This window comes from Diorhabda sublineata, chromosome 1, assembly GCF_026230105.1.
Source record: "Diorhabda sublineata isolate icDioSubl1.1 chromosome 1, icDioSubl1.1, whole genome shotgun sequence".
Lineage (NCBI taxonomy): Eukaryota > Metazoa > Arthropoda > Insecta > Coleoptera > Chrysomelidae > Diorhabda > Diorhabda sublineata.
The window spans coordinates 5,539,686-5,566,967 of record NC_079474.1 but is presented as its reverse complement, the minus strand read 5'-3'; the positions used below and the strand labels follow the sequence as shown (position 1 = coordinate 5,566,967).

Sequence of the window (27,282 nt, the reverse complement as noted above, 5' to 3'; positions counted from 1 at the left end):
GCATGTAGCGAGCTCGAGCTTTTACATTTAATTTCTGTATTTTGAGCATTATGTGGAGAAGTAATGAAACTAACCAAAATGTGATGAGCTATTACCTGAGTAAAATACCTTGTAATAATTTGTATTCAACCTTTATTTGAGTACATATTAACCTCGGCTCTTCAGTTGGATATAAATACCAAAAAATTATTTCCAAATCAAAGAAATTAATGATTTTGTTGTGAGTGCGAGATTATAAAGAAACTTCACTTTGACCAGAATTATTATATTCCACTAGAACGTATTTTGACTATTTCAGTCTATTGTATAATTTAAATTAACCAGATAGATTGTTTAAAAAAATTTCTTTTATTTGCTACTGATTGGATTATAAAATCTGTTTTGAAAAACTTATTTTCAAAATCGCTGCTGGAAAGCTCATTTAGTATAGTTTTTTTGTAATATGGCAATTCCAGACCATTAGAGGGGATCTCTAGTTTCAATTACTATTATTTTTAGTTGATTGATATTATTTTTTTTATTCTTATGTTTATATACCGAGTATTGACTTTGGTTTCTGAAGATAATATGTATTGGAAAATATATTGTAGTGATGTGTTCACTATGATCACTTACATTATAAGTATTTTCAAAGTTTCATTTTTAAATTAAAAGCCGTGATAGAAATAACCAAAAATTTATTGAAAAAGTAAAACTTTTACATATATAATAGTATAATCTTGGAAAAAACTGACATACATTGTTTAAATTCAAAACTTTGGACTTCCACCAGGCCATTGATCCAAACTATATACACAAAAAAAAAAAAAAAATCAAAAATGTATAAAAAAAGATCAGATCAATGTTGCTACCGTTATATCTACTTCGCGACTTATTCGTAAATATCCTAAGCTAAGTAATAAAAAGGGTAGAGCCTTAAAATATTTATCAATTCCATAACTATATTTACAAAAATATTTACATAGTATGGAGCAAAAAAGAATAATATTTTTACATAAAAATAATAATGAATAGTTTGTATTACAAAAACTAGTTTAGTGACAATAAAAAATTGTTGAATTTACTTATTAAATCGATCAACAATATTTACATACAAAGTAATACATGTATCATAAACCGGAGCTACTTGGGCATCCCGGGGCTACTACTTGGGCACATTTGTATTTTTTTTTCTTTTTTAGTTGATTCTCGTTTATTGAAGATACTCAAAATGTGGACATACGAGAGGATCCCAGGGTTGTTCCTCTAAAATGCAGTTGAAGCCATTAGGGCCGGCATGTCTATTAACCTTTAACAATTCTACAACAGAAGCTTCTCGGAAGAAATTGAGCCCAGTTGGTCACCCAAAAGTTGACGAAGAAGAGGCCTCCATTACGCATACTCTTGGAACTGTTGCCAATTGGGGATACCCATAAACTAAATACAATGTAATGGTACTAATAAGAAAATAGAAAAACAAGGAAAAAAATGTCATATTATTTAAAAATAATATTCCAGGAGATGATTTTCTTAATAATCTTATTGTCAAGAACAATTTATCAGTACGACTGGCATAAACCAAGAGATTCCCCAACTTTTGAAGCAAAAGAGTCACCAATTCTGTTCAAGGAACACTCTAATGAAATCGACAAACCTTTGTCTTTGTGTATCAGATCTAATATTATTTATTTTATGGTAACATGGACATAGTCCTGATTTAAATGGAATTTATAAAGCATTTTATAAATGTCTCCAACTTGTGCATCCAAATCAATAATTTTTTGCTCAACAATTATTTATATTTTAGACGAAGCCTTTTAGTAATTTCGGTATAACTAATTATTTTCAAGACATTCTGTGAAACACTTTTTGACTTATTCGAAAAAATGTATCAGAAAGTAGCCCTGGTTTACTAAAAAATTACTTGAAATATTGTATTCCCACTTTATCAGATTCTTTCAAATATTATTTAGATTTATTTGACATATATTACTTTTGCACCCTAGTTTTTGGTCACTTCTTTTTACATAAAATATTCAACATCCCCAATATTTACATTAAATTAAAAAGAAAATAATAATAAAACATCAGTTTCAGTCACAACGTTAATCAAACATTGATATTATACTACTTTCTACCTAAGTTTGTCTATTATTTTTCATAAAATCAGAAAATATTAGTCATTTTTATTCTTGTGGAAAACTTTTCAAAATACGAAAAGAAAAGTATCTGATAATTTAAAATTAAAGCGTTCCGGAGCAAAGTGATCAAATTTTTTTTATGCAAAATGATGTATCATCGCAACATTTGTTACCTTCTCGATTTAATGTTGTTCTTGTCCTGGTTCGTTATTACCTGTTGGTTAAGTAATTATTTCATTTTCAAAATAAACTGCAAAGTATTTTCTCCTGATACTTAATACACTGTTTACACCAACACTCACAATTACACTATCTGAAGAACTGTTTAAGTTTCTGAAGAAGGTTATCGAAACGCTCGTCCAATAGTGTAATTGTGAGTGATGGTGTAAACAGTGTATTCAGTACGAATATCAACAACGGTTCCAGAAATTCCAACTTAAGTTTCTCCTGAAGAATTTGAAAAAATAGGAAGCGGGAGAGTGAGGCTCGTGTAAGTGGAAATGATTTTTTAAACAATACTGTTTGCGGACTTAATTTTTAGCTACTTTCTTTAGTTAGAATTACAACTTATATTCCTCTCACAAAAAATATTTTTATTTTAAAAATGTCACTGTTTTATAATATATATAATAAGTTTTGTTCTTTTTAATAAAGATAAACTAGAAACTTGAGTTACTGACCAGTTTTTTTCATTTTCCCGTAACTTTGTATTTTGGCACTTAGATCACTTTGCCTCGGTACGTTACTTATTATCAGACAAGTATTCCCAAAATAGTGAACAAAACATAATAATTAAAAGAAATAAGAAAACTATTTAATCAAGCATTAAATTAATTATCTGTCTTGATGAATATAGAGAAGGAAAGTTAATAAAACTCAGACCATCACTATCGGTTATTGATTCTTGTATATTCTGTGTAGACTTTCGTGGATCATATTTGATCCAAAATTAGGGATCTATCTATTCTCTCCTCCCATCCCCTAGTGAAAATACAAAATTTGATTCCATTTAGAAACGAAAAATATTAATAAGACCTACAACGTTTTACAATTTTCAGTGTTGAGTTCGACTGCTCGTGGATGATGTTGGTCTAATCGAATCTGTTGTTACTGTGGATAATCTAGGTGACGTTCCTACTGTTGTTCCTTTACTTTTTGTTGTAGTTATAGAATTAGTAGAAGTAAACATTTTTCCTGCTATACCAATAGAACCGTTGCCTAAAATTTCGTAATTACCTGGTGTTGTTTCTACTAATGTTAACGTTGAAGTTGGTACAGACTAAAACAAAAGAACAAATAGTTCATATTTGATATACATAATTATATACTGTGAAATAATACAAAACAAAAGTCTCTTTGAACTTTTGGAACAATCACTAGTCAACCAAGTTGAAACTGTGGCATTAGTCAAACAAAAACAAATAGACGCCATAGATTTAGGACTGCCGCTCCTAAGAAGAGGAGGATGAGCTTCATCCAAGTGAACTCTTTGTTTACAAAAGTGTTTATAATAGCTTTTGATTATTTTTCTTTGGAAAACCAACTAAATTTTATTTCAAAAAGTTTTTTTTTAAACTGGTATCTCTATACATGTATTATTAGTACAAAATAGTTTTGAAATCATCATTATTTAACATAGGTACTAGATAACCAGTAAAAATCACTAAAAGCAATTGAAGCAAATTTTTAGAATCAACGTCATATTACTTGGTAGAATAGAAGAATTGGCAAGTTGGCAATAGCCGGTGCCATTGAATGTTTGAAAAATATTATACTTAGTTGATTTCCATTGTTTTTTTAAAGTCATCAAGCATAGTTTTAAAACCACCACTCTTGGCCTCAGTTTTCTTTCTTATTACATCAATTCACAAGGGTTCCAGTTCTCCCTTGAAAAATTTTGACCATGAATTTGACTGTCATTTTGAGCGTTGATTAAACAAGATTTGGTTTGAAATACTGCTTTTTCAAACCCTCAAGAGTACAGTTGCAAGGATTTTTAATTCCAGTGTTTTTTAGTCGATTGATATTATTTATATATATAATCAAATTCCCTTCTATCCTTTAAGATGTAGGGCTACAATAATTTATATTCACAATATTTAATAACTTAATTGTATACAATGTTCGTACATTCTTTTTATTCATAGCAACTTCCTTTGCTTCGTTCCATATCGGCTTTTTATTCCTTAAAACTTTTCTTATCATGTCGTCCCATATTTCTTTTGGTCTTCCTCTGTTGCCCTTTGGATTGTCAAACTTTTTTCCTTGTCTTGAATTGCCCCAGCAGTTCAACGTCATTCTTTCAATGAATTCAGTTACTGGTATTACTTGCAGTTTTTCTCTTATACTATCATTTCTAATTCTACCCTTTCTTGTCACTTTTACTCTTCTACAATATTTCATCTGTGTAGGTAGTATTTTACTTTTTTGCTGATTACATAGAACCCACGATTCGCAGCAATATGGGTTCAAAATGCTTCTATTTCGGTTTTTCTCGACCTCTTATTCCCATCTGTTTGTAGTTCAACCTCTAGATATTGCACTATATTCACTTTTCCTATTTCTTTGCCTTCCATATGTATGTACATATATATGCATTTTGTAACCCCCGTTGTTTATTGTCATTATCTTCGTTTTCTTTAATTTTCATCTAGTACTTCGTTCCATATACTATATTTGTTCTTAATTTAATCAATTATATACTGAACGCACTACGTTTGAAGATGATATCTCAGTTATCGAAGCGTTCTTCAAGCAAGTATGAGAATATCCGTAGGTTCTAAATATTGGAAAATAGTAATAAGTTTCGTGCAAGTCCTTTTTGCTCTATAAAAGTTTTCTTGTCATTTATTAGTTCAAATAGTACGTGTTGCTGTTTTACCCCATTCTATAAAGCGATTTAAATTTATATTTATTGTAACAACAAATTATATTACGTACCTTGACGTTCTTTTGTGGTGCGGCGGCCCTATTCATGTAAACCTTTGTTGGTTTAGTGATGAATCTCTGCAAAAACAAGTATAGTAGCAATAAAAAAACTTTGTTTATCCTGTATACTTTTATAAACTACTATATAATAGTAGATTAGCAACATTAATAAAACAATATCACATTTATACATGATTTATTGATAAAGTTGACATTTATAAACTTAACTAGAAATTGTCATTGTGCCATTTTTGTTGTATTTATAATGGGATGATTAAGCTCGAAATGTGAATCATAATTTATAAATGAATATCCAACATTACCAATTAAAACATAATGAAATAATGTGATCTAAAAATTGTATGGTAAAATTTTAAATAAATGAAATAAATTATCTCATACTGGATTGTTGTTTAATTTAATAGTGATTTCTACGACTCTTAGTCTCAATTCGTTGGTGGAACTTTTAAGTCCCAATCACTATAGGGACTTATATTTATTAGAATTTACTCATAAAAGAATAACTGAGTAAATAGGCAGTCAAGTAATCGCTACAATGTAGAAAAATTTATTGAAATAATCACTTAAGTGAAAACGCAAGTTAAAATTAATAGATATGAATCAGCCAAAGGTAGATGTAATATGAGTAGTCATAGAAAAAGAAGTAATTTTAATTTATGACATAGGAGAATTACAATGAAGAAGGAGCATGCCACTAGCCTCAAATGGAAATGATGAGATAACAAGTACTTATTTTCCCATGAAGGCAGATTATATGTTACAGAAAACAAATCTCCTTTGTCGTGGCCTTTTTAATATCCAAGATTGGTGCCAAAAATTCTTTTCACAATTTGTTTATATTTAAAAGTTTAGGAGTCGGTACCGAATTCGATGTATATGGATGTGAATAGATAGAAAGACTTTCAGCCGCCTAAAAATTCAAGTATCAAAAGCGGCTCGTCACACAGCGAGATGTCATGATGAAGAAGAGAGCCTTTGCCCCTTTTTCAGTTCTATTTATTGGCACATTGATTCGAAAATGTTCCAGTTCTTCCTTGAAAAATTCTGATCATGACTTTCATGGGTTTGAGGAAAAACTTTTTCCATTTTTTTGAAGTCGAAGAACGTCCAGACCTACAATGTATCTTTGGACTAACCAAAGATGGTTTACCATATTCGTTGTATTTAAACATCAAAACTAATTTGAAATGAAATATTTATTAAATAGAAAAATAAGTAGTTTAACGTGGTTTCAATAATCCCACGCGAACGAACGCTGAATATTAAGACATCTATCTGTTTACAGACCGCTCTTAAAATACTGAAAAATCCTTTTGTACGAAAGGTTATAATTATCTAGTATATCTAATATGCTCATTAGAGTCACATCGATACAAAATAAAGTACATAATTTGATACCTTAATGGAACTCAAGTGTCCGAGTACACTCGGAATCAATCATCTATGATGCAAACATTTGTGCAAAATTTTTAAATTTAAATAACTTCAAAAAGGAAATTATTATGTCATACATTCCACTAGTAAACTATCTTCAAAGTTACTACATTATCTAGATATATTTTAACATTTTGTAAGCTACATTCTTTGGTACTTTTTTCAACTTGAAACAAAACTTAATATTCATAAGATGTTCAAGATCCACGTTTCACAACAGATACTGTAAATTCGATCTCATTAAAGTGATTTTAGTAGCAGACTGACAAGCGAACATGTTCAAACATCAGGGCAAGATACATTTTAGTTGAAAGCGTAAGTAGTTACTGGTACAAAAATTTATTCAACGTACTTTTTGATTGAATCTCGAATATTATATAATTCTTAAACTGTTGAATATACGTTAACCAACAAAAAGTATAGATGAGGGCTTTAGTCTTAAAAAAATATTTTAGGTAGAAAAAAATGGGAAGTGAAAGTGTGTACACAACATAATATTGTTGTGTGGCTGTTAAAATTGACATGGCTTGTACTCCTCTTTCATTAAAAACTTTCCCTAAGCATTGCCTGCACCTTTTACCCCAATTTGACGAAATAAAAGAGATTTTTAGGTATCATTTGTACATTTTTTATAGCAGTGTATATTTTTTATTTTAAATTATTATACTACTAAAATCTAAATCAAGATTCACAGAGAACTAAAATACTAAAGCCTAATATTTATAATTACAAAAATCAAAAACTAATAAAATTCAACAGCTTGAGCATTCGAAAGGATGTTCACATCGCATAAGAAGAAAACTCACCCCCACTCCTGGTTTGGGTGGTCCTGAAGGCCGAAGAACAATCGGTTGTGGACCGGATCTTGCCGGAGGTATAGCCCCCGTACCCGTTGTTTTTTCTATACTTTGCGTACATTTTCCGGCATGTTGGGGCCAATGTTTTTGTTGACATGGGTAATCACAGTAACTGGTGTTCCAGCAGCAGTAAAATTGTGCCTCTTTAGGACAATTGGCGCACCTAATAATAAAAAAAAAGCATTACAAAACCATGATTTAGTATATACCAAATATTTTGAAAGTATCTTCTTTACTTACCACTGTTTAGATTTCGCAGCCTCTACCCTACGTATCGTTTCAGCTTCACAAGATGCCCTTGTCTCATCTATGATTTTCGTTCTCTCTTCTATAATACTTCTCTGTACATCCTTAAGTATGCTACACATATTTTTCCTGATTTCTGCCATTTCCACGCTATGTCGATGCTTAATAGTTTCTATTTCCAATTTCAAACTGAGTATTGTTGCTTCTGGATTGTTGGTTTTAGCTAAATCTCCTAGGGATTCTATTAACATACCCCTGAAGTAATCTGTCATCTGAAAAATACACCATATAGAGCAAGAGCCCACCGTAAAAAGACCTAGCCCATAAGCATTGTGCATCAATGTGGCGAAATGCTACAGAAGCAGATTGCATCCGATTTTCACCAGGGTAATGTGGATCGATAATAAATCATAATAAAATTGAAACTCTAACAGTTGAGGACATTGTTTTGGTGGAGTTGGATGAAGTTGAAAATGATGACATTAATGATGATATCGATGATCGTAATTATGATCAGAATGATAATGATGATGTTGGAAATGATGATTGTAATGTATTGTGCTGAACAATATTCTGTACCTTAAAATGAATAAAATTGCACTTAATTTTATTTTAATATATTAATGTTCAAAGAACAATTTGGCCTAAGTTTGAAGGTGTTAATGCGTAGGTATAGTTTGTATAAACAAAAAAAAATAATTAAATAATCCGTGCCCAGTTGTTAACACCTGATTTACCGAGACACTAAGTGAGTTTCTTAGTGGTCACAGGTAATAGTGAAAGAAAAACTATATTTCAACCTTTAGTCTAAGTACTATGAATGTGAGTGTTAATAAAAACGGTTCCAGAAATTTTACTTTAAAAAATTCATACAATTTATATTAAATATATGAAAAACTTACCCTATGAGCTATAGAATTAATCCTTGATGTAACGTCCCCAGCTGTACTCGGAATGCCTTCTTCAAAATGTTGACTGATTATACCAGGAGGTCTAGGTTTCAATCTTGGTGGCGGCATAAGTAATAAATCGCTCACAGCCTTACTTACACTTTCAGGTATTAAGCCGTTCAGTACGGAAAATTCTTCATCTCGATGAGACTCGTTCGATATTGTATTAGATGAAGTAGGATTGTCACTAGATGTAGAAATGACTTCACTAGTTGACGTAGACTGTGTCACTGGTTCAGTTATTTCTGTAACTTGTTGCTGTGAGGTTTTCGTTGTAGTTGGCTACAAATCAAATCAATGATTTACTGTTGATCAAAGAAAAGTGGAGGTAAGTTCTTTATTATTACAATATCGTTTATTGATAAACAACTATTTGATCAGTATTCCACCCTTGATATGCTACCCTTTAAAATGGGAATTTTACTAAATAAAATATGTGAAAAATTCAAAAATGTTTTAATTTAATTGAATCTTCAACTGAAATAAAAAACTTTTATGTTATTTAAAAAAATACCTGTTGATTAACGAAGTCATTTAAACTGTTGATGGCAGGTGGTGAAGGGCTTTCTGATCCTTCATCATTATGTGGTATATAATTTTGGGACGTTTTCAGATTTGGAACTGTCTTGGCGACTGTTTGAGTTTGATGCAACGGAGGACATGCTGTTAAAGCTGGAGTTGGAGTTACCTGTATAAAATTAACATATAAAATAAGAAAGCAAGGTTGAAAATGAAATAGTATGAAAACATGAGATAATAATATATACATTAGAGTAAAGCTGACCAAAAGTAAAAGAGAGTGAAGCCATTGAAAAAATGATGTGCGCAAAATATGTAAAAGGAAATAAATATCTGGAACCATCATCAAGCTCTTAAACTATGAGACAAAAAAAGAAAAACATACATTTTGGCCTGAAGTTCAAGAAGAAATGTAGAAAAAATACACAATGGGAAGATATTGACTTGTGAAGTGAAGTGTCAAGAGAAACGTCAAGAGATACAAACTATACTACTATGAAGTGAGTCAAATTGAACATCAGAAACTATTGGTAATATTTTTCTGCACCAAGAGTTTTCTGAGGAGTTCTTGACAGTTAAAATATGTTCAGTTGTATATGATTTTTCCAGTTATACCATATCTAAAACATCATATGTCTAAAGGGTTCCAGTTTTCACAAAAGAAAATATGCCAAATAATTTTGTTGAAAAAAATTTGGTTAGGTTGGGAAAAAATTTGGGGAGTGTAATTGAAACCTTGAAAAAATTAAAATTTCCAAGTGGTTATTAGGAATATCTGAATTATTTATCAATAGATTTTTTTGTAAAGATCGGTAAAAAACAAATCGATATTTAATTTGGTAATTTTTGGAAAATTTGACATGGTTACTGAAAGTCAGTAAAACTTTCTTTCATGATACAATTTATTGAAAAGTAAAACAAAATAGAGAGTGGACAATTCTACTGATTTCTGATGCATTCGAAGGAAATGAAAAATGAAAACATGTCAAAATTCTCAAAACAAAATAACCATTCTTGAAGTAGACGCCAATTTTCGAGATCCCAGTATGATTTTTTTAACAAAGATTTAAAAAACTTAAGATGTTTTTCCAGTAAATTGAAGTAATTTTTGTTCTGACTTTCTTTGTTGTAAATTTCAACTCGAGCCCTTAAGACATGATGGTTCAGATATGTTGAAGTTATATTAAAATTCATCATAAATTCTAAAAATACAAAAAACTGTGTATTTAATTAATAAAAAATTCCACATTCATTTTTTCGGTATAACCAGACGTCATAGACAACTCAAAGCATTTCTGAAAACTCCTTTATACAGATTTTCAGAAAAATATTAGTAGTTTTTAGAATAAATGTCTATTCAGTTCATTGTAGCACATTTTGGTCCAAACTTCAAGACGAAGAGTTTCTAAAAAAAATAACTCTTATAACTTTCAAAACTCTTACCAACACATTTTTTGGTAAAATAGTTAGAAACAACTCAATAGACTATTGGACTGAATTTACAGGGGATTAATAACGATAAGCTACTTACCGTACTCAAAATGGGCGCGCAATAGTTACTTGGCATTATAATAACGTGACCCATAGCCATGCTTTGATGAGGAATAGTTATAGTCGAATCAGCTATTTTCTGATTATGTATCAGATTGAGGGACGGCTGCGTTACCAATGGAAGAGAAGTAGGCGGAACTATACTCGGGGCAGGTGAATCTATTACCTGTGATGATCCAGAACCGGATGGTAAAGTACTTGTAATAATAGGAGTTACAACTGATGTTGTATTGACATCAGTAGTTCTTACTGAAGGGTTCATAATAGTAAGTGTGGGTTTTTCAATAGTTGTAGTTGCAGATTTTGCATTGTTGGAAGTTATATATTTCTGAGATTGTCCGTCTCTTCGCAATAAAGATACTTCTTTTCTAAGTACCAGTTGTCTTTGAGACCCCTTAAAATAGCATGGCGATGGAAACGTTTTTCTGGCTCTTTGCTTATTGGCAGGAACGCTGTGGAGTTTAGCGAACGATTTGACGTATATCTCCCCTTCTTGAGCGGGGGGATTGGTGCTACTTCTTCTTCGTTCTGGTTTTTTGGGAGGAACTCTTCCGTTACCATGCGTGGCACTATAGTTTACAGCAACGTCATCTATGATTCTAGTTAAATTATCAACCACTTTGAATCTGAAAATATACATACATTAAAATTAGTTACATAAGTAATTCCATCTACAAGTATTTCCTCAGTCCTGACTATTTTTGCAGAATAAGTAGAGGTAATAGCAGGTCTGGCTCCTATAGAGCTGCAAGGTAGCAAGTGAAATAGGACACCAATAGACAATCCGATTGCTTCTTAATACAAGCACTTAGAGGCCATGGATGTTTTCGTCAGCACCTATATAACAGGCGGAGATCGGACATATCTAAATGGAGTGGAGGGCAATGCCGGACATACACTTTTCCTCAGTTCCAGATGGGAAGAAGTAAGAAACTTATGAACCCAGAAATGTGGAAGAAGTCAACATGATGGAATGCTTTTTTGGATTAGATAAGTCCTGGAAATATATTTATGAAGCGGTTCGGGCTATAATAGATACTAAATCATAATGAAAGATAGCCTTTGCGATGAAGTAACGCGAGAGCAGACACCATTGTAAAGTGCGAAAGTTCAGAGAGGTTTTAGTCTGTGAGAATTATAAACTACTATATAATGAGTGTTTAGGTTGTTTATCTGTATAGAGAAAAAATCGGAGATACAGGGCAAGCCCTAAAATAAGTAGAAGAAGAAACTCGAATCGCGAGCAGTAGAGTGTATTGAAAATAAAAATTATTTGGTAGAAAAGTATGTAAATAAATTACAGGTGAAAAACTAGTGTGTGTAATTGAAGTTATGCACCCATTAGGATGAGTAAATAAAGAAAACATTCAATCGCAAAACACGGTGTTATATCATGATATTCCAATACAGACAATTTGAAGATGTATGTACCAAAAAGACGTGTGAAAAATCATATTAACGACTTACTAGTAGTTAAACAACTTGTTATCGAGTAATCTATGTGCCTGTATAATTTAGTACAGTATATTAAATAAATTTACTAACCGTTCTCGTTTTTCTTCAGCTTTAGATCTCGTTCTGATTTCGTTTTTCTCTTTCTTTTCTAATTCCACCGTTTTCTCGTGTATATTTAACGCCGATAAATATTTTCTTTTTTCTTCCATATTGTATGTATCGTCTATCATTTCATAATCGCTTTCCGGTTCGCTTTTTATATCTTCTGGAGCTATTTCTGTTTCTCCAGTTTCACTAACAGGCGCAGATTGATATTCCATTATTTTTTTGTCTATTTGCTTTTCTACATTCGATAATTTATCTTCTTCATCTTTCCTGTTCAGTATACTTTCAATTGATACAATTTTTACTAATTTGGCTGGGCTTTGTTGTTCATCTGATGGTAATTTTCTCTTTTTTGTTTCCTTTGCTCCAGAATTGTTATCTGGTACTTCACCTATGCTTACCATAGTTTTGTTTTTCTCTTTTAGTGTTATATCTTTTAATGATGAATGTATTACATCAAAAATATTTTGTTTGTCAACTTGTATGGATGTTCTAGTATCCTCTTCTTCATCTTCTTCGTCCGATTCGTATTCCTCTATTATATTTATTACATTTTGATTGGAAGTATTTGAGGATCCTTTTTTTTCTGGTGTTTTGTCGGTTTTTCCTGGAAGATTTTTCACCAATATAACTTCAGATGTGTCTTGTTTTTCAGTATTTATTATTTTTTTTGTAACTAATTCTTCAACAATGTCTCGTTTCTCTGGTAGCTTCTCTTCTTGTTCAGAACTGGAAGGTTTCACTGATAAAACTGATTCCATATGATCATACAATTTCTCGTTAACTCCTTTCTCATCCAATATAATTTTTGCTGTGTTGTTTACATTTTGTTGCTTACTTGAATCTTTTATATTTTCAGTAGAATCAATCTCCATGTCTTCTACTTCAACAGTGTTTACTTTGTCTACATGGTCTTTGTTACTAATTGATACATCTACTTCTTGTTTAGAATCGGTATTACATTTTTCTTTGACTGTCATAAATTCTTTGATTGAAGGTTGAATAATTTTTAAATTTTTTTGTTTTTCGTCCACTAAATCTATCAAATCATACGAATTATCAGCATTTTTTTCCTTCATAGAGGAATTTATATCACCGTTTAAATGAACTTTTTCACTATTACTGGTGGAAGGCTGGGAAATATTTACAGGACTATCAAGTTCTGTAATTTTTGACTTAACTTCTTCAATTTTTTTAACGTCAGTCAAACGTTTAATAAGTTGATCTGAGATTTTCAGTTTATTAGGTGATATGGAAAACTCGGCGTTATTTATATCGACTTGTATAGGTTTCTTCTTTATTTCAATACCACATTCGCTTTCCGACCTCGAACTTTCACCATTCGGAGGACTCATATTCTCCAATATACTTACACAACCTAAATCGTCATTACCCAAGGTGATTTCCATGTTTTCTGACATATTTACTCGGTTTATTTTATCAGAAATATTCGATATACGACTCGAATCACTTTTGACGCTTTGATCGCTATTTCGACGAGTTTTTGGTATCGGTAATGCCTCTTCAGAAAGATGATTTTCAGATGGACGACGTGGCAACATCTTTAATTTACCTAAAGAGAATTGAAACAATAAAACACAAGTTTGGTAAAAAAATTATACTTACCAATAGAATTATTCAAGTTTCCCCTAGTTTTTATTTTTCCTTTGGGTACTGTAGTGTCTGCAGATACATTAGATGGAACTTGAGTATCATCTAAATCTTCTTCGTCTTCTATACTATCACCGTCCAAGACTTTTTTGTCACTGAACGCTTTTCTGCTTTCCAAATCCAATTCGGATTGCATATCGTCATCGGTACCGTAACCTTCCATGGTTGTGTCATTATCAGTTACAGGACTATTTACATTGGAATTACTACAATCGGATTCTTCAGATTTTTCTTGAATATGATCGGATTTTGAATCAATCGTTTCCTCTTGTTTGCATTCCAAAGTTTCTCTGAGAGATCTTCTTCTTTGAATGATTGATTTATATTTCGGTAAGAAAATAATTAGTTGTTTGGACATATTTTCTGGATCAAGTTGAGTTCTGAACGGCGCATAGCGAAATTCTCCGTAAATTTTTTTCAAATTTTCAATGTAAACATTCAGTTCCTAAAATAATATAATTTCATTTAAGGAACCTTTATGTTCAATTCTAGATACGAGTGGGGAAAAATAGTCAAAATAATAGACTAGTTGAAGTAGATCAGATTTCCATAAACTAGCTTTGAATTATGTTTGCAAAATTAGCAATAGAAACGTTTACATTCTAGTAAATTACTTAAAACCTTAATTGTCTAAACAATACATAAGAAGGTGTTTTATAAACAATAACAACTATCTCTAAAAGTACTGTCATACATGTATTTTCGCATTGGTATTGTAATGACTGTAGAATGGATACAAAAAGATCCTAATTTTTCCACAATTAATGTATTATAATTTTTTTTGCAAAAACATCCCGAATTGATAAAGCAATTGTCAAACTCTAATATTATCGAAAGCATAGACTAGTAAATGGTTTATAATATTATCCAATGTAAATAATTATAGAATTGATCAATTTAAATGGATATATCAGAGTAATAAATATCAAATCTGGCACATAGTTAATTTAGCGTCAAAAGCAACAAGTAAGCTATTTTGCACAGAAAAACTATAATTCTTAATATAAACATAACTTCGGGGTAAAAATTTGGCTGTTAGCTAGAATATTTTATACTCTTAAAATGCCATAGATCAATACAAGCCATTAACGTAAGTCTTTAATAAAGTTTTATCCATCAGCAAGGAGCATTTTTAAGTTCTGGACATGAACAGAACTGGCACTGGCTAAACGGGCTTGAAATTAATACAAGTTAATCACATCAAAACCTGGAAATTAATTGAATTTAATAATACAGACCTATAAGCATGAAATCTTGCACAAAAAACTATTACCTAAGCACTAATTGTCTAAATATTATTCTTGAGCTAAAATGTGGCTATTGGAAGAACATCAATAAAAGTCATTAACACAAGCTTTTAATAAAGTTATCATCCGAGGTTTGGCATGGGGAGGACTAACGAAATGAGTTCAAAATGTTACAGTACTTTATAGTAAAATCTATTAAGTGATTAAGTTGAGTCCTACAGATCATTAAGCATTATATCTTGCAAAGAAAATTATGATCTTGAACACAAATAATCCAAACATAACTTCCGCGTTAAAATTTGGCTTGCAAGAACAGTTTATAAACTAACAGTGTCATAGATCAATAAAAGTCCTTATCACAATCCTTTAATAAAGTTTTGTCCATCAGCTCTTTGAATATCTTACAAGGAGCAATTGAAGGTCTGGTATGAAGGTAACTAACCAAATGAGATTAAAATATCCAACTTATTAATATGAAAACCTGCAAAGTGAATAATTTGAATGATACAGATCAAAAAGCATGCTATATTGTGAAGAAAAACTATTTCGTACATTTATACAAGTCTTTAATAAATTTTTCTTAAATAAGCTTCTCACATCTTCTTGGATGTCATCGAAGGAGTTTTGAAGATTTTGCTTGAGGTGAACAGACCAAATGAGTTCACATTTGGAGCAACTGATGGTCTGACATAAAGATAACTGACCAAATAGGTTTAAAGTATCCAAGTTATTATTGTTAGAACCTAGTATGTGATTTATTTGAATATCATACAGACCCATAAGCATGCTATCCCCTGCAGAAAAACTGTTATAATGTGGGTAATGGCAAAACATTCACAATCTAATAATGTCATACATCAATTGGAAGTATTAATACAAGCCTTTAATCAAGTTTTTTGACCAAACAGTGTTTTGGATGTCATCTAAGGTGTGACATGAGGAGAAATGATCAACACCTGGTAAGTGATTAAGTTAAATTCTACAGACCACTTAAATTGCTACCTTGCAAAGAAAAACTATTTTGTTCAACACAAACAATATAATCATAGTTTTAGACTAAAAATTTGGCTTTTGGCACTGTATCATAGATCATGAAAAGTCCACAGCATGATCGTTTAATAAAGTTTTATCCAACAGCAAACTTTGGTTGTTTGCAGAACATTTCACAACCTAAAAGTATCGTAGATCAATACAAGTTTATACCGGAAATAAATGAAAAATATTTAATTTATTTCGATATGAAATATATTTGATAGTGTGTGAATAGTTACTATTATCGTATTAAATGAATAATAGAGATTTACCTCCACAGATTTCTCAATATCAAATCTTTTTTGCTTAAATGTGTTCGGATCTTTTTCAGAATACAGATAACAATCTCTCCAATGTACCCAAGCTCTATCATGTGCTCCAAAAAATCGAACGTCTACCATACCAACGGAATTGATGGACATGGCTTTTGCTGGCCAATAAGGGAATCCTGAAAAATGGACATGTTCATAAAAATAATAAAACCAGATGATTGTGTTTAACTGCAAAGGTCTCAAAACCAGTTAGATATTTAAAAATTCGGGTTGCAAGAAAAGTTGAACTTATTCTACTTTCTTAATTTTATACGTTTTTTATTAGGGACATGATATCCAGGCTTTGGAAAAATTGATGTGGTTTTCCTCAATCAAATAATTGTTCCAACACCGTTACCTACCTGTAAGCTTTTTTAAAATAAATGGTTTCAAGTACATGTATTAAAACGTTGTTTTTAAAAATCTCTTATAATACCAACGCTTTTCTATATATGACGAACAGGATGCAAATAGGATTAAACAGTTGTTTTGTTGTTCTTAAGAATGCAGAAAAATTAAATGTTTCAATAGCTTTTGAAATAATAAATTGAACATGTTATAAAAATGGAACACCCCTCGTATGTAAAAATATATTCTAGAGTTGTTTTTATTTTAATTTACCCACGTAATATATATACAGAAGAAAGACATTCCAAGGACTAAAATGTGAACTGAAAATGATGATTATGCAATTTGAACAATCAGTAAGTGATATCGACATATTAAATGGTCAATACCTTCATAGTAAAAATTGATATATTAGTACGATATTGTTTATGTAGTCTTTTCACATGATACTTATCAAAAAATGAAGCCTGAAATTGGTCAATTGGAATTTATTGAATTACCTTTAAAGTAAGACACTATCAAAATGAAAACTTCATTCACTATACTCATTAAAACATTTCTCAAGCACAATTTCAGTATATTGTTTTTTATCTTTCGAAAATTAGTTCTGATTAGTAAAATTTCAATTTTTGAAAAGAATTTATATCAGGGGAATAAGGTGATTGCCTGATAAGAAGAAATTCTTTGATATTGTTAAATACTACATATTATTTGATTCAGTAAGAATCTCCTATCACATTCCGACTTCTTTTGAATGAACTAATTCAATGTATTTGTTTAAATTTGAAAATTTGCTTACCTTTTAATTTAGCCCAAACAAGCATGTGAGGTTTCGGACATACTTCAACAAACCATGTGGATTTGTTAACGTTGGCTTTCAAATAACAGCTGGGACAGTTTTCTATTTCCATCATTTCTTGTTTGCAAATTTTAATCATACTTTTGACAGCTGAAGTTAGTTTAGACTGAGCTGAAATATAAATTTTGTAAATCACATGTCAAATTTGATACGCCTATGACTTTTTTCTACACTGCTAGTCTAGTTATTAACCCTCTGATACAACCTTTTTTTTATTGTTTAGAAACAAAATATTTTCTAATCTACATTTAAAAATCTTATGAACTCCATTGATTTATTAGAAGTATTTTTACAAACTGTATTAAATTAAAAAGAAAATTGAATGTTTCAGATCCATTCATGGAAATTCCATATATTTTTAAATGCATTACATTGAAAATATTGCTGATTATGTATCAGGGTTTAGATCAAAATAATTCCCAATCAAAACTTTTTTATGAGACACCTTTTACACCATACCACATCACTTGAATACATTTAAGCGCGTAGACATTTGTTCAACACTTATTAGTATTGACTGTCTTATCAATTGGTATCAAACAGTGTTAAACCACTTTATATATTGGCAGTGAATTTCTTTTGTTGATAAATAGTACTAAAATTAAGTACATTTTTTTATGTAAGTTCTATTAATGTAAAAATTATTAAATATTTGTTATAGCACTTATTACAAAAAAAATACCAATTTAATAACATGCCAATTGAAAATGAATCCCTATTTTTCGTTAAAACTAGCATAGAAATTAAGATGTGGAAATGATTGATTTTAAAAAAAAGTTTAAACCGATTGGTTAATTCGAAAATTTTAAACAAAAAATAGCACCAAGTAAAAGATAACATAATGGAACAATTTTTTATGAATACAATACCCAGCAAAATTAACGCATATTTTTTATTTTCTAATCTTGCATTAAGGTACCTTAACATGGTGCAAAACAACGAGCAAGAAATTGCATGCAATTTTCTGTAAAGTCAAAATATTTCATAGATTAAAGACTACTTGACATAAGGCAAGTCAACGAGCAAGAAATTGTCTGCAATTTTCTCCAAAGTTAAAATATTCCATAGATTAAAGGCAGTTTGACATGGTGTAAGGCAACGATCAAAAAATTGCTGCAATTTTCTCCAAAGTCAAAATCTTTCATAGATTAATAAAGGCAGCTTGACATGGTGTAAGACAAGAAACTACCGAGGTATCACAAAAAAATTCAGTGTAATTTAAATAGGAAATAAAAAATCAGGATGCGGCACTTCTAAATATTGGTAAAAACTTTTTTTGGCTCATCTTAATATTCGTTATACACCAACGGGCACTTAAATTGAACTTGTCTCCTCGTCATATCATTACTTATTCCTTTCGATATACAAGGTGATTCGGGAGGAGTGCACAAAACTCTAGGAGTGTATTATAGACGTGAAAATAATGTAAAAAAACTCATATGTTCTTATCCGATTTTAATTTGTTTTCAAGTTATAGCATATTAACAAATAAACAAATTATCCATAAAAATGTTCTTAATCATAGCGTTCTTTCAATAAATGTTCAAAAATATCGCCATTGACTTCTAAACATTTTCTGCTTCGTCTACGAAGAGCGTTTGTTGCTCTCTCAATTGATTCATTTCTTTCTTCTTTAATATGGGCTGCAGTATTCTCAATTCGTCTAATCAGTGCATCCCGTATGTCCACTTTTATTTTGTAGACTTCATTTATCATCCAGGCCCATAAACAAAAATCTAGTGGTGTGAGGTCTGGAGATCTTGCAGGCCAATTAATGGGACCTCCACGACCAATCCAACGCCCTGGAAAACATTTGTCCAAATGTTGCTTGACCTGACGAGCGACATGTGCAGGAACTCCAACGTGCTGATAGTACATCTGCATTCTAATATTTACAGGAACATCCTCTAGTAGGCCTTGTATTTCATTTTGTAAAAAATTTAAGTAGTTGTCTCCTGTGAGACGCTTCTCCAAAATGAAAGGGCCAATTAAATAACTGTCAACTACACCACACGTTTACAGAAAATCGATGTTGAATATTGCTTTCGACTATTGCGTGGGGATTTTCATCTGACTATACATGATAGTTACGAGTATTATTAATGCCATCATGGGTGAATGTAGCTTCATCCGTGAAGTGTATACTCGATACAACACGATAATTATTATTTAACCGCCGACATAACTCCATACATCGAAATTTTATTTATATTGTTTTTAAAGTTTCTGATAATTTATTGTCAATTTACATGTATTTTCATATGAGTTGAATGTTTAAATCATTTTTTCACCAAGTAAATAATTAATATTGAACACACTGATTACACCACCACTCACAATTACACTGGCTGACTTTATCTTCAGTCTCTGAAGACGATAGCTTAGTTATCAAAACGCGCGTCAGACAGTGAAATTGTGACTGTTGGTGTAGTGGTAGTGTAAACTGTGTTCAGTATGAATATATCAAGCGGTTCCACAAATTTCAACTTAAACAATAAATATTTAAACAGAAGTAAGGTGTTATAAACCCATGTGGGTTTTGAGGATCAATAAGTAGCCTATATCATAATTATATCAAGAGATAGATTTTTTAGATGATCTTTCCAAAAAAATTAAAAAGTAACACAACATTTTATCACAGATTTAACATAAATTTTGGCCGTATAAAAAAACTCGTTAATATTGGGATAAATAAATGTCGGGACAAAAAAATGTTTGTAGTCTATAAGCACTCCATAATGAGACAATAGCAGAAATACATTATATGTATTGACAACACTAAAACATGTCAAATATTTGATTATAGATACTTTTTGCGAATTTCTATATATAAATGACGATTAGAATGTTATAAACTAATTTTTTTTATTTATACTTACACGAATTATATATGATGCTGTTGTGTAACAACCACTTAGCATCTGCCTCGAATGCTTGTGTACTACCATACACGTTGTCTTTAATGTTTTTTCCCAACATTGTTAAATCCATGGGCTGAATTATATATTTTCTATAATCTGGAAAATCGTCTTCACTAACCGGATGTAAAAATGGTTCAGACTACAAAAAATAAATTGTAAAAAAATATTTGTTAATCAATGGTATGATCAAATTATGATCCACCAGTAACATAACAGATAATTACTTACTATCAGGGTAGGGCCGATCTAAATAAATTGATTAAAATCACGATTTAACCAACTGATTTAATTAATAAAAATCATTATAGGATCGAACAGTGAAATTGTCAAATCTTTAGCTTTTAATTCACACAAGCTGACTTATTATTATATTATTTATAATATTTACCTAAGAAATAGACAAAACGCTCAAAATGTTGAAAAAAACAATAATGCAAAGCAACATAAAAATAATTAGTTTTAATTGGGATTAAATATTAACACCAAAAAATAAAATCTAAAATTACAATAATCCTAGCTGCTTTAGTCACACCTGAACTTCAAATTGTATTCGAAGACCAAATTTAGTAAATGATCCCCAAATCTTAGCAAGCAAATTAATGAGCTATTTCTGTCTAGATAAACTTCTATAATTGCCATAAAATGTTAGCCCATTACCAAATACAGTACGTTCATTGGGTGTGTTTTTTTTCCTCGCCGTGGGAGACCTTTGACGAATAAAAAGAGCAACATTTTAATGAGTGAGAAGTAATAATACACCGAAAAAAAAGGAAATTGCTTACACAGCACATGCAATTGCCCAAAGTTTATCAAAGATTATATTTCCAAGCATCTCGTTGGATTGGCAATTCGGTTTAAGCATGTCCAACCACATTTGGAGACAAGAACTGCTCCATTTGTCATGAAACGCAAAAGAGGACGACCAGCTAAAGCTAAGATTAATTGTGCAGTAAATTATTACAGAAGAATGATTCCTCTTAAGATTTTTTAAATGTTTATTATTAGTTAAAAAGATTGTCTTTTATGTATGCTTTTTTAACTTCGAATGGTGTTGTCGGTTGAGGACTCAAGATAAAAACTGTTCAAGAGTTTTTTAAAATGTCGACGTTTCGATCTTTTATTTGATCTAAAAATATATGGTACATTATAACTCAAACATTGATGAAGATAAATAAACAAAAAATTGTGACATTAGAAGTAAAACAATAATCAGTATAACAATATAAAAATCTATATTTGTATATATAAATAAATAGAACACATATAACATAAACAAATAAGAACATTGTTGTATACATTGTTCTGTTTTATGCAACAATGTTCTTATTTGTTATATATTTTGTCTTATATACAGTATGTCCTATTCATTTACATATACATGTAAATATATATATATTTATATTGTTGGATTTTAAAAAGCTCTTGAACAGTTTTATTTTGAGTCGTCAACCCGCAACACCATTTGAATTTATTTTTTAACCTTCGGTTGAATAAACATTCAAGAAAATCATTTTTTTGCCAGTATTTAATTAATTTATAGGCATAAAATCCTCGGCATTAGAAAAAAATTTTATAATAATAAAAATAAATAATAAACTTTAAGACTTTGTTTACTATGTTTGGGTAACTAATTGTTATTAACTTAGAGTAATTTACTTTAATAGGACAACGATATGTTAAATACTTGCATGTCTTTTTAAATTAAAATGTGTTTAATAGGATGGTAAGATGTAAAAACTTTGGTATTATTTCACATTAAAATGCGGTTTTAATTTTAGTGATAATTCACTATTTTGTCTGTTACATTTTACTCATAAGTCTTTTTAATATTCATCTAAGATTGTACTTAAAAAGTCTTATGTGCTTTCCAATTTCAGGTATATCTTTCAGTGCTTTCCACCAGTCAATGCCAGAGAGTTCTAATGTTTTTCCCTGAATAAACATTATTTTTGAAACGGCTTCAATTGGGTAAGAAATCATATGGTTGAAGACAACAGCCCTCTTTGTTCATACATTTCCTCAATCGTTTCCAGGGCAAGATTTTTTTCTATAACTTTTTAGATGTAAGTGATGAAATGATATGGTGTTAAAGCTTGCTCATATCGATGCCCAAAAATATGTATATGATAACTGTAGATCTTCAAATGCTACTTCTAATCATTGAACTAATCGTTGGATTCCCTTAATGCAATTTTTACAGACTGCCCTGCATCCAGTTTTTATTTGGGTCTGGTTTCTTTTCAAAATATTACCCTTTTTTCTTCCCGCTATTGTTTAAACTTGAATTCAAATTTAGAATTATATATTGAATTTTATATAAAAATAATTGATTTTTGATTTGTTTTTTAATAATATGTCCAAACCTGTTTGCTACAAGAGAAAACACAACATATTGAAAGAAAATAAGACGAAATTGATTAATGACACTAAATTACACCTAATTTTTTAAAAATGATAGTTATGCTTCGAAAAAAATCGTGTAAAAATAAAAATAGGTATTTACAATATTAAAAAATTCTTATTCACTACATTGAGAACAAGGAAATATCGGAAATTTATTGATATTAAAAAAGATAAAACAATACAAATATAAAAAATAACTATAGATTGTCACTTTGTGACATTAAACACATACGACTGGAATATAAGTGCAATCAACAGAATTATTTTTTGGAGGAAATTAGTCATTGAAGATTGTGATTGTGATAAATCATTATCATATGTATGTGAGATGCCATTAATGATTTCAGTTGACATTGAAATTTGGAAGTTCATTTCTCATCTGCAAAATGCTGTTTAAAATGATATTACAAACATAATTTTCTGACAAGATCAAGACATTATTTAATTAATATTGCATTTGAGCATTTTCTTCACCATTATCTAAGTTCTTTGTCAAGATGATATTGAAAGGTTGAAAGGCTCAAGTTTTTATCAAATCATAATTCCTTTATATTGGCAAACAATCATCAAATACATATCCACCAATCATGTACTAGTGTTGTGTTGTAAGTCCAAAAAACAACTCTCAAACAAAACCAAATTAAATTAAAATGCTCTACTACTCTCAATCGAGTCTCAATGACTTTTTTTGAAAAGTATTTGAAAGCTTTGTAGACCAAAAACTTTCGTTCTCTGTTTAAACAAGTTCATGTAAAAAAATTCATTAAAAACTTGGTACATACCCCTTGACATTGCATCATTCTATTAACCGCAAATTTTAGTAGACTGCAAAGGTGTTCTAAAGTCATTCCTTTCATAGCTGGTGATCTAAAATGAAATCCAAAATAAAATTTTTTCCAACAAAAATTTTTTATAGTAATGTTATGGTGTATTAAATTGAATGTTAATTCATTTGTATTATTCCATGCTATTGAAATAAGACAAACAAAAAAACAGATTTAACCAGTTATCTGCTCTAGGTTTAAATGGGTAAATGAGTTCGAGCCTATATATTATGCTTGCCATAATTCAATACGAAGTAAGTTTTAAAATGAGTAATATTTCAAAAATTTTCAGTTGATTTTCAATAAATATTTTTTGTTTTGAGAAAAATATACAAACCTTGTTTGTGTGCTCTCAGCTTTTAGTATAGCAACACATTCGGGACATGGCCAATGATTAACATCCATTATGGTTTGTTTAAGACATTTTTGGTGATAAGATCTAGGACAAGTTTCACAAACCACATTTACACCTTCTCTGTGACAACGCCAGCAAAAAGCATCTTTGTTTGGCTGAAAGTATAAAATAAAATATATGTAAATATTTTTGTCTTAGTAAATTCACTGATATACATTGATTTATTATTATATTTTATCAAATATGAATTCTTCAAAATTTATATAGAGAATTATTGATAAAACAATTACCATGCTTCACAATAGTGGAGAGCTCAGTAATGGATGACAGATATACAAACAGGAAGGTATATTTGTCATTTCAGTATATTTTCCAGCAAACTTTGATATGTTTCAGATAATTTGGAAAGAAAACAGAAGGCAATAATATATATGCTTTGCTAATCATTTTTTTTTATCTAAAAAGCAAGCACAAGAGAATAAAATCTATTACATTCGAGTAGTTTGAGTAGTGTTTGCTGTATGGAGATGCCTGTGGATATTGATCTTGAATTTCTGTATATGTCTTGGTAGCTTATTCCACAGGCTTGCACTTCTCCAAAGAAAGGAAGATTGACATTCGGGGGCGTCTGCATGAGAACTCTGTGTTCATGAGCCACGCCTGCCTGTTGAGTAGGTTTTGCCCAAGACAAAGCTTATATCAAGTTCTTGACCACACAGAAACTTATAAGTACGAAAAGAGGAATATGTTAGTAATTATGTCATAAGGTGACATATGTATTGGTGGAAAAAATACGAAGAAAATTTTGCATAAGAATTTACCTTCCTTGCAGCCCTGAATGAATAGGAATAGAAAACAGAAAAAGAAATCTAACAATTTATGAGTAAACAAAGGAAAATAATCCGTCTGAAGAAATATGTAAACAAAGTATGAAAGATATTTATAATGTAAATAAAATATGAAATGTGAGAACTGGCATTTAATAAAAACTTAACCCATCACTTTTACTGCAGAATACAAATAATTTGAAATTAACATAGAATAGAAATCATTAGACAGAAGTACAAAAAATTTGTACACACCAAATATAATAACATAAACAAATTATATATAAAACCAGTTAATACTTACTTTAAATACTTTTACGTCCCCATGTACAGCTTTCTTATTTTTTCTATTACCATCTTCTGACAAAAACTTATCCACTGATTCATTAGAACGATCCCTTTTTCGTTTCACAAGCTTATGCGATTCATTTTCCATTTTATCATCTTCTTCATCGATTTCTTCTAGCTCAGCTTCAGCTGTCACTGGATAATTGAAACTTTGTTTGTTATCTGAAGTTACTTTGCTTGATTTTTTTAATTCAATATCTGACTGCCCTTTATAAGAGTCTTTCACATCCTTTTTCCTTTTATGAGAAATGTTAGTCTTTAGGTTAGCTTCTTTAGAAAGAGCTAGTAGTGATTTGAGTTCTCTTGACTTCTTGGAATTTGTTTGGTCTATGCTGTCATCAAGGTTTTTATCAGAGTGTGTTTGATTATCATTTGCCACTGAAGAAGGTTTACAATTGCCAAAATTTTCAGATTCAGTTTGAATTTTACAGTTGGGTTGAGAGGTAGAATCTACATTTTCAGGTGATGTTACTTCATCAAGCTCGGGCTTTACTTCGTTATCCATGATAAGATTGGAATAGAAAGTTTGCTTTTGGCTGTGAATATGAAAAAGCATATCTTAAAAGTTTAGTACCAACAAAAGTAAGTATAATATAAGGTTTGATAAGATATTTGAAGATTTTTAGAGATCTGTGGTTAATTTGAGTTTAAATTTACGTTTTATCATGGTTCTTTGTTTTGTATAGTAAATAGGACATTTTAATAATAAAGTACTACATATCTATACAATAAAGTTTAGCAATGTGATCTACAGATATATTTATTCTCATGGTATTTACAACTGTTTAATTCATCTGATTTTATCAAAATTGTATGTTACACGAGACAGTGAACGTAGGTTGTCTTTGAGACCTGTACCATGCAAATTATAATATGTTCATTTCAATGTTTACTTTGAAAAAAAAAACTTACTTACACTTATTTCATACAACGATCCATTATTTTATTTGCATAGAGATGAATATGGTGTGTAACTAAAACGAATTCACAGTTTATTACGGCAAAGTGCAAATTTGCTTGTTTCAGGTGTCTGGTGTCTCTAGCGGAGAAATTCCGTAATTATTTTCATAAAAAATATGTGTAGAAAAATCTAGCCTAACCTCTGAGTCATTTTAAACCATATATTCTCGTATCTTCTGAAGATATCCAGAGCTAATTTAGTAATAAAAAATTATGTAAAAGCACTGTAGAACCTATTGTATTAATTCTTATAAAATGAAGGAATATCAATTAATTAATACAAGATATGTACTATTACTCGTATTTAACACTCACCAATAGATGGCAGATGTGGATGAAAGTCTGACAACGTCGATTTTTCTTAGGATACTCACCTTTACATTGCTGCTAGTTGATATTATAGGTAATGGTTTTGAATAGCAGGTTCTTGAGTATTACACGTAGGCAACTCATTTTACACGTGAGTATTATGGTAGTATATAGTTGCATACCACTTTTGAATAAAATTCATTATACAAGCTAAATTTAAGAAGAAATCTAACAACAAAAATAAAATAAAAAAGCATACAAACATCTTGATACTTCCAAATAATATATTTATGTGATTAATATATTTACGAATGTTTAAAAATTAACTTTTTGAAAATTTTTTGATTATATAGTTTTACGAGGATTCGATTTTAGTGAATAGTTTCGGTACACCCTATATGTCAATTATAGAATGCGATGGATTGATTTTGAGGTTACCCAGAATATTTGCATGTAAATCGATCTGATAGATGTAGAAAATAGTTTTTTTTCTATCACCACGAACAAATTCAAAACTCGGTGTGTCACTAAAATTAATGCTCTACTTACTACATTGTAGTCCGGTTTTAATTGTTTCAGTTGATCAGTTTCCAGTTTTTAGGGAATGACAATCTCATTCTAGGTTCATTCAATCGTAAAATGTTATTTTTATTTAATGAAGTCATATCAAAAGTTGTTATA

General features: G+C 30.3%; 1 protein-coding gene across 7 annotated transcripts; it reads right to left on the bottom strand.

Annotated features, from left to right (window-relative positions):
• Positions 1–660: 660 nt before the first annotated feature.
• On the bottom strand, positions 661–27,178 carry LOC130444837 (MYND-type zinc finger-containing chromatin reader ZMYND8). Of its 7 annotated transcripts, none has more exons than XM_056780139.1 (17): positions 27,151–27,178; positions 26,249–26,484; positions 25,289–25,868; positions 24,140–24,312; positions 23,761–23,845; positions 20,534–20,714; positions 17,595–17,765; positions 16,409–16,584; positions 13,813–14,302; positions 12,172–13,759; positions 10,607–11,252; positions 9,071–9,244; positions 8,509–8,838; positions 7,601–7,878; positions 7,310–7,523; positions 5,061–5,126; positions 661–3,399 (listed from the first exon to the last, which is right to left on the bottom strand). In XM_056780139.1, the coding sequence occupies exons 3-17, from the start codon at positions 25,835–25,837 to the stop codon at positions 3,175–3,177; spliced, it is 5,346 nt and encodes a 1,781-aa protein (XP_056636117.1). In that variant the 5' UTR covers positions 25,838–25,868; positions 26,249–26,484; positions 27,151–27,178; the 3' UTR covers positions 661–3,174. The 7 variants fall into 7 exon arrangements, with proteins under 7 accessions (XP_056636117.1, XP_056636108.1, XP_056636125.1 ...); XM_056780130.1 differs by lacking the exon at positions 27,151–27,178 and having other exon boundaries at positions 661–3,101; positions 3,160–3,399; positions 26,249–26,615; XM_056780147.1 differs by lacking the exon at positions 27,151–27,178 and having other exon boundaries at positions 661–3,101; positions 3,163–3,399; positions 26,249–26,615.
• Positions 27,179–27,282: the final 104 nt, after the last annotated feature.